Below are 12,189 nucleotides of genomic sequence, written 5' to 3'. Positions count from 1 at the left end.
AGTAAAAACACATAAGAAAAAAATCTTGATTCAGGCTTTCATAATTCATGCATCAAAGGGTTAATGAATGCTTTGACTTGTCAACAGTTTGCATAGTTAACAAGGTGTGTCATAGCCTGTGAGACACTAGCCAACCAGCCACTTGCCAAACAAGTAAGGTTAGAATCTCACTCCTGCAAACTTTTTACTACCCATCAAAAAAAGAATATGATTCTTGTGTTATTGAAAACAACATAAAACTCACTGTCTCTTTAAGTTCACATGTGTACTTCAAAGTACTTTTAGATGGCTTGCAAACTTTGTGTGGCCTGCCAAAAAACAGGCTTGTGATTTTCTTTGGCAAGAGTTTCTTATGTACTGTAAGTAACGGTTGACAAATCGCTGTAACAGGAAATGCGGTGAAAGAGCATATATTGTTTCACAAAACTCGTTCCCAACATTAGTTATCCAGTGAATAAAGATCGCCCACTATTTCAGACCTCCAGCCACAGACCACTTGTTGCATAGTATCCTCCTGATGGGACATGATGTCCAGCTCTCCTTATCTTGGACAGTCAGACAAAACTAAATATGAGTGTTTATTTTCTATACAGATGGCGCCTCTCAAAAGATCCTACATGTTTTGTCATTGAAGACTGAGAAAGAAACAAACAAACAAAACCTGACACTGGAGAAATTAAAACAAGCAAAGTGTCATTTCCTCTTTACATTCTCTGATGGTGCATAGAGGCGTAAAACTGTCTTTTAATAAAATTACTTGATCATGGACTACTTCTGCAGGCATCTTAAATTACCCGCTCTCATACGGACAGATTGCGATAAAATCCTGTCAAAATAAACAAGGCCAAACATTCTTTGTCTTGTTATCTTTTATCATCTTGTACTAAGATATGTGCCTGGGGAATAGTTACAGTGATTGCCCGCTGTTTTCATTTGGACAGTGAAATAAATATTGACCCCGGCACACATAGGGATGCTGAAAGTATAAGTTCTGAAGAAAACAAATGCTAAGCCAAAGATTACAACAGCTCAGTTCTCACGCCAGCATGTCTCTATAGACTCAAAAGGAATGATTTGTAACTTTAGATGATGCGTTAAGCAACAAATTGCTTTTACTCATTGTGAACTATTATTAAAAAAAAGATCATCCGCATACGCCATCGTTTGAAAGGCTTGTGAATACAACTTGCATTGAGACACAAAATGTCTTTTGCAGAGGTACAAATCCTCTCAATATGTCTGTTACTGGTCTCAGTGGCAGTTAATGCAATGTTCCCTACTTGATGTGTGATGGATGTCAGTTTTACTGGGCTTGTCTTCGAGGGCCATAAAATCAGCACTCCTCTTCCACAAATCACAGCCTCCATTGTGGAAGAAACAAGCTCTGCAAGAGGAGAAAAAGTCCAACCTGGAAATTTATGCTCCATGCCATTTATTGAATCTCATTAAACTTGCAGAATTCAGATAACTGAAGCCAAACTTGGAGATACTTTAAAATACAGCCAAATTGCCTCCTCGGTGGCACATTGTATCATGATTACCTGGCACAATTAATGGAACGGGGTTATGTTTTGTGCTGATGCTATAAAAGGATTAGGGGGCTAAAAATATGGCCTGCTCCTCAAGGGGTTGCACTGGGGATCCCTTTCTCACCGGGTGGGCAGGGCAGGGACACCGGATCCTAATCTGAGAGAGGATATCACTTATCTGGAGACAAACAGCGCAGATTAGGAGAAGAGACAGAAGATGCACTGGGGATGGCATGTGGGAGGGCTCTAACACAATTACACACAAGCACCAAATCCCTCCTGTGGTACCTCTGAGAAATGCTGCTGAGATAAATAGAGACAAAGCCTGGCCATTTCCGCCTGTCAGACTGTGTCCAGCTGCACCACACAGCTCAGGGACAGAGGGAAGAAGCCACTAGATTAATGCTCCAATTCTTTAACTACCAATTTAAGGCTCTACATACAGCCACCGCCATTCTGTTGTTTGACACAGTATAGGCAAAAAAGACAGAGAATAATGGCTAAACCTTTCCATCCCTTTTTCTGCTTGAAGAAGTTATGATTTGTGGCAATAAGTCCTGTTGCATATGAACACATCCCAGAGTCGAGGTGATACCAGTTCAGCGAATGTATGAATTGTGATTTAATTACAATGGCCCTTGGCAAAGCAGTCCTAAAATAGTTTACATGCCACCTATTCATAGGAGATTATGAGTAGCATATAACCTAATACATGGCTCCATGTGACGTACTTCAAACTCCCCCTATCTCCAAGAGAATTTTGTGGCAAAGGTAAACACTTTAATCCAATTTGTTCGGCCCCAAGGCCCCATGTTAGTAAACCACCTTATATATAGTGATTGCAGTAGCCTAGATGGCTGTAAAATTATCAAGAGGGCTCCTTGATTCATCTTGTGGGTCTCATGATTAATTCATCGCTCGCCTATCTCGTATATAGAATGCATTAATCCCTACATGAGTCACCTATAATAGATATTTAAATTAGTAGCAAGACAACCTCCATTGCGATTTAACAGATGGAAAAGGAATTGATTGGAACGTATTCAAGGACACTCCCATCTCCACAGCATTGTCACTGTGCCAACTGAACAATGCGCTGCACTGGGCATGGATGCGACTTAGAAACATATAATCAGAAATCCATTCCTGTTGGGTTTTGGTGTTCATCATTACCAAGCCAAGAGTGACCATGTTTAGGGGTGTGTGTTAACCCTTGAAGATACAGTGGTCTGGTGTCCACATTATGCAAACGCTGTCTCACAGGAAGTGAGACGATGCAGCACGGTGGTCGTGCCAGCTGCAGTGTCTTTGATCCCTGGTGCCCGAGGTGTTGGCAGAGGTCTCCCTGCCACCCCCTCTGCATGCCCCACACTGTGCTCTGACGCCTTGCCACCACTTGTACTAAAATACAAATGCAGTGATTACCTGCAAGGCATATTTAAGCTGAGTCTATTTTTCACCACGATGGAGGTGACATAGTTAATGTTAGAGAAATTAATTGGCAATGTTCTAGATGCAGTTAGGTAATCAAAATGTTTCTTATGAAAGGGAGCAGCGTGGCCCCCCATCAGGCTCAAGCCTGTACAGTGAAGAAGTGGGTGGATATGTACTGTATCACCCATCATTCAAACAATCATGTCTCCAGTATATATCAGCAGATGGTGGCTGATAATCTGATTGAGGCGCAGTTCATACTCTGCTGCTCTGACACTGTGTTTATCAATCATTTGTCAGCTTACAAAAAGTACAAAAGCGATATAACTTCCCAATAATGTGATCTAACACTAGTCTCCATGCAGAGCCCAACCAGATGACACAGAATAACCTATCACTCTCCGTTCAAAGTTGAAATAAAACCCGATCCACAGTCAAACAAGTTCATGAGAAAAGCTTTTCAAAAATGCCACTACATGACACGGGTGAGCAGTGTTTACAGAGCCACTGTGATGAAGTGCCACACAGGAGAATGACACAGAACAATCATCGCTCACTGGAAACAGTTGAGGTATTGCCTGGTTTTATTTGTTCCAGACGAGAGACCTGTCAAGGCTGGAAATTAATCCACGAAATTACAAGCAATTTAGCATAATATTCAGAGTCATTCTAACTCGGCGTCATCAGGTCTCTCTCTGACACGCACAAATTCACACTAGACTGAGCATATAAACAAAACAACTTGTGTTGCTTCTGAACTGTGGCTGTTAGCAATGAAAAATAAAACAAAACTATGAGCAGACGCCACATGATTTATCTCATTTAAGGCCTCATAAGTAATAAAAGGCAGTCTTGAATTTTGGCCTTTGCAGACAAAACTGTCAAGCACTGATCATAGTGTAGATATGACAAGATAAAAAAAAAAAAAACATTATTCAAAAACAAAGTCAGCAACATGATGATTTGAGACAGCACAAATACATTACATTTTTAGTCCTTTTTTCAGTGTTTTTTGCTAAAAAATATATATATATATATATATATATATATATATATATATATATATCATACACTAATTTCATTTACAATATGCAATAGAACTGCATATACAAAACTTCACTGTAATGCACCACAAAAGAGTGAAAGGCCACTGTGATCAATACTGTACCTCGTACCAACATTCATTTCAGCTGCACAAGAACTCAAAGGTTTCAGTTAATCTACGTGTTTTCTACATCATCAGACATTTTAGGACAAAGTTAGATGTTTTTTGTTTTTTTTTCCCCAAAATAGAAATGATACAATTCAATATAATTATTTTCCAAGCAATAACATTAGGCTAAAATAGACAACATGACATTACATTCCATTTAAATCCATTTAGTCTCAATTTAAAATTTGTCAACTGCATAGGAATTGCATGATATAATATGTGGAAATATCATGCAGGTCGTAAGTGGTGATAAATTATGGCACAGCAACGTCCACTCTGATCAGTCTTGCTGTGAATAAAGAACAATGCAACCGCTAAAGTACACAAATAAATGCATGATTGTTTTAAAAAAAAAAAAATGTCTGTGTGACACAGAATGTTGATTTTGAAACATCCTTGGTTAGCAGTCCTGTCCATGGTTACTGAACCATCAAACCATGTAGCCAATTACAGAATGGGCTCTGTGTCGTTCCAGCTGACAGATGCATCTTTCCACCTAGGTTTAAAAAAAAAAAAAAAAAAGGTTTAGGTACTATATGATACATACAGATCCACATCTTTTAAGCATGGTGTGCAAATCAGGAACAAATTTTATGACATGAGGCCAGAGCTTGTAGGTAATGTGTACATCCCAGGGAGTCAGTCTGTGGTCACTGACATAAAGCCAAGAGTTCTCAAGACCTTTCGAATTCCAGTAATTAATTCAAATGAATGACTCATTTTACAACTGAAATGAATAGAAAGCTTAGAGAGCTTAACAGCTGCGCAAAAGTTAGAAATAAAGCATAGCAAGAAATAACAGCATTTTTAAAACCAATACAAACTTAAGACTTAAAAGTGTCTTTGGCAGAATTAAGGACTTTGGACTGGCCCTGAATATTAAACACTGCATATTGTAAGACAGTTTTGGGACTTGCAGACGCCCTCATGTATATGTGTGTGTGTTTTTCTATGTGTTAATCCCAAAGGAGCCTTACTTTGTTCGGATGCAGTGCTCCAGCGGAGGGATGAGGTCAGGGTCGTCATCTTGACAGCACAGAGCCGACATGCCAACAGCTAAAAACACAACATTAAGTATTGAGTGAGAATGACCTGTGCTACATATTATTAACACATAAATTATGATCTGATGCAATACCAAACAGCAGGACGGAGTGTTCCTTTACTGGGGTGAGGCAACTATGATCGATGTATGTCCGCCATAAATTCTTACATAGAACATGTCCACAGAGCATGTGAGACTGCACTGATGCTACGTACAGACAGTGAGGCGGATCTCCTCTTGTTGATTGGCCAGGCCGTCGTAGTAGTAGAGGTCAAACTCCTGAGCCCTGTCCTGATTGGTCAACAGCTCCCTCTGCAGGCTGAACAGCACGCTGAAGTGGCTCTCGCTGCACACCACCCAGATAGGGAAGTGGGGAGTCTGCAGGTACGTTCCCACCTTCGGACAGCATGGAGGGCAACAGAGCAGAATAGGTACCGCTCTTTCCACAGCGTCATCACACGTTACCCTGATGTTATTGCATCAGGGAAGTGTTCCAAGGAACATAAAGGCTTTGCACATAATCTTAAGCTATCATAAAACTTAAAACAACCCCCACGTGGATGAGAAGGGCGAAGATCGGGTCTAGCAATGGTTAAAAAATTCTTAAGTGCGCATACTAGTAGGCCATTGAGTAACTGCTAAAAATTTACTGTTTCAAACTAAACTTTGATATGAAACTTTTTCATGTTATGGAGCACCAGAATATGAAACTTGACTTTCATTAAGTCACAACCCCCAGTTGAAGTGATACAGGGACCCTGATATGAAAAGGCACTGACAGATTCAAAGTGGTGAGATGAAGATATGTTAAAATAATCACTTGTAATTGGTTTTTTTATTGTAACAATTTCTAGTAAATAAAGTTATAGTGAGATTTAACTATTCCTCATTTTGTTGGAAGGCCTTAAAGGGCCCTTAGTGGTCCTTAGACCCTAGTATGACAACCACTGCATTAAAACAAAAATCTTCAAACATTTTTTGTATTTCCTGTAAAATAGTTAGGTGTAATAATATGAGGGATTACTTACATGAGTGAAATGCCCATTTTTACCTATTTCATTGGCTTTAAAGGTTTCATCTTGGAAAAAATATGCATGGAACATGTATTATGGTAACAAGGGAAAGAGTCCAGGGTTTTAAGATGTTTGGTAATGTTATTGTTACTCCATTTTATTTTTTACTTTATATAACTGCGACTTTCAGTCAAGCCATCATGCTAGTCGAAGATGCTGGGGAGGATCTTGCTGACTGTGATTCCTGTTTACTCATGTTTTTTTTTTTTCATTCTTATGCATGTTAACATTGCCAGACATGAGTGGGCAGAGGCTGAGACAGCCGCACCGAGGCTCACCTTACAGATGTTATAATGCTCAAATAAAGACAGCAGGCCAATGTCACAGCGGCCTTTGATTCCCTTGAGCAGAGTCAGGTTGCCATTGCCTGAGTCTAACTCCATATCGTTGTCGAAGACATTAGAAACCGCATGTCCACACAGCAACAGGTTCACCAGCTCCTGAGGAAGTAAATCAAGGTGGCGATGTCAGCATCCGGAGCGTGCATGTACAGCCATGCAGTGTGTATCACTTACTTTCTGCACTGCACCGAGGTCCAATACAGGTCCTGTTGATCTGAACATGCACTTGTGCTACTGTGTTACTTGTTTACAGCATATTTTCTGGTGTTACACTATCTGAAATTGCACTGAGGTGAGGGCATTTTAGTCTCAACTGTCAAAAAAAAAGAGAAATAAACAAACTTTGGTGGTTGAGTCTACGTGATTCTCATCATTGGCTCGACTCACTACTGATAAATGACTTCATTTGACGTTTGTCTTTTTTCCAGATGAGCATGAACAGTCCTTACTTAAATCAACCAATCATTTTTCACAGTCCACCTTAAAATGTTGCTTTTTAAGTCATTTGTTTAGAGTCACTGAATAGAGAGCTGTTTCTTGTTTGACAAAGCTGATATGGCTCGGCCGATATGATGGCTGTTTAAAACCATCTGAAAGTATTAAAGCAACAAAACGATAGCACAGTGTTTGGTTTTAAACTGTGAGATAAACAAGTGATTTTGCCTTGTTTATATGGTCCTGCACCAAGGTCACTCAGGCAAGTTCCTGCAAATTTTTGCTTCTAAAAAAAAAATGATGATTCTGACTTACAAACATACACAAAACGGTGGGAAACGGTAGAGCATGCAGTCTCTTAGCAAACCTGTGTGCAGTAGCCATGAGCCCCTATCAGGCTGGTGGTCGGCACGTCCATATCCTCCCTAATTCTGACAAGAGAAACCACACAAAATGTAAAGTTCTACTGTCTGGCTTGGGGGGTGTTACATACTGTACCTCTTGTACAGTATTAATGTTTAATTTAAAAAAAGTCCATACACTTACTTTTCAACAGACCGAGAGAGAACAGCGGAAATGGTTAAAAGTATGCATGATAAAGCCCCCGACTCAAACTATGGGAAAAAACAAAAAAAAACAAAGCTCATTTAGAGTAAAATCGGTCAGCTATAGGAATCTTTGAAATGATCTGACTGAATTTAATGCAAGATTTTTCACCTGCTCAATGTGTTGCTCTAAAAGCCTCTGCAGGTCCTTGAAGTTATCCACACTGAAACACCTGATCTAAAGTAAAAGATGTAAAAGTAGAAGAGGCTTTAACAAAAAACTGCCTTGGCTTTTTTTTTTTTTTTTTTCAAATTTATGTTATGATATTACAATGGGCAAACTAGTTTTATTACAATATGATCCCACTCAGTCAAAGATAAGCAAAGATCTGAGATGTTTTTGCTATTCCAAAGGAAGCTGTGATTTTGTCATAACAATGTTAGACCAAATTACATTACGCAAATTTGACCTAATAAAATGTCTGATTAGATTACTGATGACTAATGTTTTGATGGAAGAGTCAGAATACCTTTTCAAGTACTCCCTCAGCTTTGTAGTGTCCAGTTGGGATGAAATGATTTCTTTCTGAATGTCTGTTAAAAAAGAGGGTATGAAACAAGCACACAAATGCATTTAAATATTACTGTACATAAGTCGGCATGCTGAGATGGACGGGTCTGATAGGCATTGGGGTTAGATGAGAACTGGGGTGGTTGTGAGACACCAGCATTTACTTTTAAGCCTCCTGGAAGTGATGGGAGCCTAACTTAACAAAGCATCTGTGATAGAAAGCGCTCATTTCATAATGACATACCAGACCACCCCTGTTCTACAAATCTAAGCCAGATTTCTATGACTTAAGCCAGTTAAATAACACAAGGAAATGCTCCATGACGTTATCTATACTGGCAATGGTCCTTTTGTACAAACTTAAGTAAAGAAAAAAAAAAGATCTTACATTGCAACAGTGGCTTGTTTCTCCTCCCCGGCCCTCCACAGGACCTCAGCAGCAGCTAAAACGAGACACTGTGTTCTGGTAGCGCTGGAAGGTCTTAACCTCCTGATAACAAAGTGGCACTTGAATGTAAACCAGGTCATCTCGGGTAGCTGTAGTTAATACCACCATGTCTAGGCTGATATTTAACACAGCTACAAAGCACTCCTTGATGTGAAATGCACGGTGTCTGCTGTTATCACACATCTAACTTTGGTGTTTTCCAAGATATTTTTGAGATTAGCTGTAGCTAAATTTAAGACTCCCCCCAACCCACCCCACAGAACTTGGGACGGGTAAGGACAAAGCCTTCCTTGGATTCCGCTCAAAAGCTAAGTGCAGTATAAAGTAAATAGGGTAAAACTGCACGAAACGCTTATGTTCACATTAAAACCTCATAAACTTGTATTTAAGACTATTTAACTGTCTATGTAATGACTTTTTAAGGCCTTAGAACCTGCAGATGCAATGGAAATAATTAATGTGATAACAGTGGCGCATGCAGATTACACAGGATAGAGTAGAGCTCTGAATCGAAAAGGGAACATACTGAAGGCCTGTAACGCTGCTGTCAGCGCTCTCAAACAGGAGCTTCTTCAGAAGACAGGCTTGGACTGCTGCAAGAACTCCACACGGACCACCCTGGCCAACAAATACACAGACAACATGTATATGAATATAATTCAGTGTAAGAACAAAAGACTGTAATTACATAAACCATATGAAAATCAGATTACTAAATCATTTAATGTAAGCATCATTTGATGTAAACAACCTTATTTTGCATGATTCCGTATTTTAGGTCATCCGAGAACGTAAAACCCTGATTCCTCCACTCATTGCTGAAAAATCGCGAGCTAGAGCCCAGAAGGAGCTCTTTTAATGCCTGAGAAAAACAGACAAACAGAAAACACACGATTACATTTGACCTTTTCCATAGCAGTCATTTTCTCATGAAACAGCACGTAAACACAGGGGTTACTGATTACATTCATTAAGGTTCTGTGTAAAAGAGCCTTTCCAGTAAGTCAGCGGGAACAACAGAGCCTAAATTAATGTTATTAGCAACCCCGGGGTTTGTGTTGCTATTTCATGCCAAAAAAAAAGCCCATTAGAGAAACAAATCCCAGCATTTCCAAAAGAAGCTGGGATGGAGTTCGCCTACCGTGGCGGTGTGTTGGTCCATAGCGCGGCCTGCATAGCTGTGCTTTGGGATGCTTGCCTGGATGGACACCGCGGAGAGTTCCCGCAACTCGTCATCATCATCATCAATGTCATCTGGAAAACCGTTAACACACTGTGAGCTTTGACAAACATTGGGATACAAGTTGTTTGATTGAAAGCCTTTTGTGTATTCCTGTGGCAATATGGTACCTACCCAAAATCATCTCAGACATGTCCAAATCATATGCATGAAGACCGGTCGGTGACTTTGCTCTAGGATAAAGGACACAATCAGTAGGGAAAAGATTTGCACCATATAAAACCATAAATTTGCCATAGATTGTTTTTGAAGACATATATTTACTTTATTGTCTTCAGCTGATCTTTTCCCACTTTGTTGAAGCCTTCCTCACACTGCGACGTCTCTGGTGTGCTCCGTGACTGCTGTCTCTCTCTACAGGACCCCGGCCGGCTGACTTCAGCAATGCCACTCTCTGGAGGCCCATGCACAGAATGCCCGCTGTCTTCCTCATTTCCAAGCAGCAGCTGGGGTACCCCTACCCTTCGGGTCTGCCTTTTTCGGTTTGATTCCTACAAGAGAAAAAAAAAAAACAGCAAAGAAGGAGCAGAGTAAAATATGAAATGGGCTCATTAAGTACTTATGAATTCCATCACAGTCTCAGCTCAGTGCAAGTGTATTTAATTAAACCTTACCTGAGGTGTGCTGGCTATCGGTGCAGCCATCATGCCACGTCTAGTACGGTTTGTTCTGATCTTTTGGGTACTCTCAGTCTTTCTTTCTGATTCTCTCCCGGTGAAGCTCTCAGTCCCGTGGAAGGGAGTATTTAGTGGCAGCTCCTTTCGGCTTTCTGAGCAATCCCTCCAAAAATCAGTCTGATTATGAGTGGAGGGTGTGTCTGTCGCTGGCAGTGATTTGATGCCCTGAGAAGAACAGGTTTCCTCCTCTACGAAGGATCTGTGAGGCACAAACACCCTTTATTAGTTCAGATTGCCACATTCAAAATAGTGATGGTGACGTAAAAAGATTGCTTTTGAATTACCTTAACTTGGTAATGGTGCAATCCACTGTCTTAGTTTCATTCATCAGTGATGGTGGAGAGGTAGAGGCAGCATTCCGGATAACAGCTAGGGTAGATGGCACAGGATCACTACTGAAGGCTGCCTTATCATTCTTGTGCCTTTCAATGTGATGTTTCACAATAATCTCCAGCAATGTTTTCAGAGGGTTTTTCTGAACCTGCAATAATAAGAACTGAGAGGTCAGCAACAGTGTGTGGTCACTCATCTTACGAGCCAACTTCACACTAGAAGACTAACCTTGTTATTTTTATAAAGGCCCTCCATGTGAAGGATTTGTCGTAGGTCGGATCTGTTGTTGATGCTGGCCTCCGTGCGGGGCTGCTCCTCGTCCATGCAGGCGATGGTCCTCTTGAGTCCCTGCACACCAAACACACACTCTTTTGGGTTTAGCCTAGCAACACAGCGGCTAACGCTAACTGTGCTAGCCAAGTTAGCTCTTGTGGCGGTTTGCATTTCACAGAAAAAGATGACTAGCGCTTCATGACCTACCTTTCGACTGAGATATTCCCGCACAAGAGAGGAGGACACTTCTTCGATGGACACGACCATGATGGAAACGTGTCGGTAGCGGTCCTCTGCTGCGGTGTATCAATACGCACTAAACTACGGCTGCTAGCAAACACACACGGGTATGTATATGTGCTGCTGCGCTACGGACCGCACAGTATTCCCATGCCAGTGGGTCCTGAGGAACTGGTGGGTCTGAGACTATCCGCGTAGTTTAAAGATTAGTGAGACTGCGCATCTTTCGCAGCGTTTGTTGTTTGGGAATGGCCGTTTCTATGGTAACGCTTGCCGAGCTGCTCGCCGCTAAAAGAAAAAAAAAAAAAAGGTATTTCCGCTCGCGTTTATGCTGCCTTCATGAGTTGTAGGATTTTTTTTTATATATATATCGTTTGGAGCTTCTCTGTAGATTTTGGTTGCACCTGAACCCTGACCGGCTGTTTTTTTTTTTTTTTTTTTCACTCTCAATCGACTTACACTAGTGAGTGATGTGAGTGAAGACATTTCTTACAGCACACACACAATTTAATGACAAAACAAAACGCATTACACGCTTGTGCTATCGCGTTCACTTTGTTCGTTGCTGGACTTGAACGCAGCATGGATCCCCCTAACAGTCTGCTTGTCATCATTCTATTCCCCAGTCTGACTTTAATTACAGCATACATACATAGCCATGCATACATATACCTCTTGCATCAGGAGCTCAGGAGCTCACATTAATATGAAGTCAGAGCAAGGGCGCGGGAAGGGTGGTGCTGAGGGTGCTGCAGCACCCCCTGCTGAGGAGGGGTGGAATAAATGTCAAAT

At 40.9% G+C, this 12,189-nt stretch overlaps 1 protein-coding gene across 1 annotated transcript; it reads right to left on the bottom strand.

Moving 5' to 3' along the window:
• Positions 1 to 4,526: 4,526 nt before the first annotated feature.
• On the bottom strand, positions 4,527 to 11,692 carry mindy4 (MINDY lysine 48 deubiquitinase 4). The gene is made up of 18 exons (XM_030050476.1): positions 11,365 to 11,692; positions 11,113 to 11,232; positions 10,836 to 11,032; positions 10,489 to 10,750; positions 10,139 to 10,365; positions 9,989 to 10,047; positions 9,776 to 9,888; positions 9,386 to 9,496; positions 9,161 to 9,252; positions 8,575 to 8,676; positions 8,146 to 8,209; positions 7,788 to 7,853; positions 7,617 to 7,684; positions 7,438 to 7,501; positions 6,573 to 6,734; positions 5,437 to 5,617; positions 5,154 to 5,232; positions 4,527 to 4,672 (listed from the first exon to the last, which is right to left on the bottom strand). The coding sequence occupies exons 1-18, from the start codon at positions 11,422 to 11,424 to the stop codon at positions 4,624 to 4,626; spliced, it is 2,076 nt and encodes a 691-aa protein (XP_029906336.1). The 5' UTR covers positions 11,425 to 11,692; the 3' UTR covers positions 4,527 to 4,623.
• Positions 11,693 to 12,189: the final 497 nt, after the last annotated feature.

Source organism: Myripristis murdjan, chromosome 4, assembly GCF_902150065.1.
Source record: "Myripristis murdjan chromosome 4, fMyrMur1.1, whole genome shotgun sequence".
NCBI classification, from domain to species: Eukaryota; Metazoa; Chordata; class Actinopteri; order Holocentriformes; family Holocentridae; genus Myripristis; species Myripristis murdjan.
The sequence above is the reverse complement of the archived record's forward strand: the minus strand, read 5'-3'. Positions and strand labels throughout refer to the sequence as shown.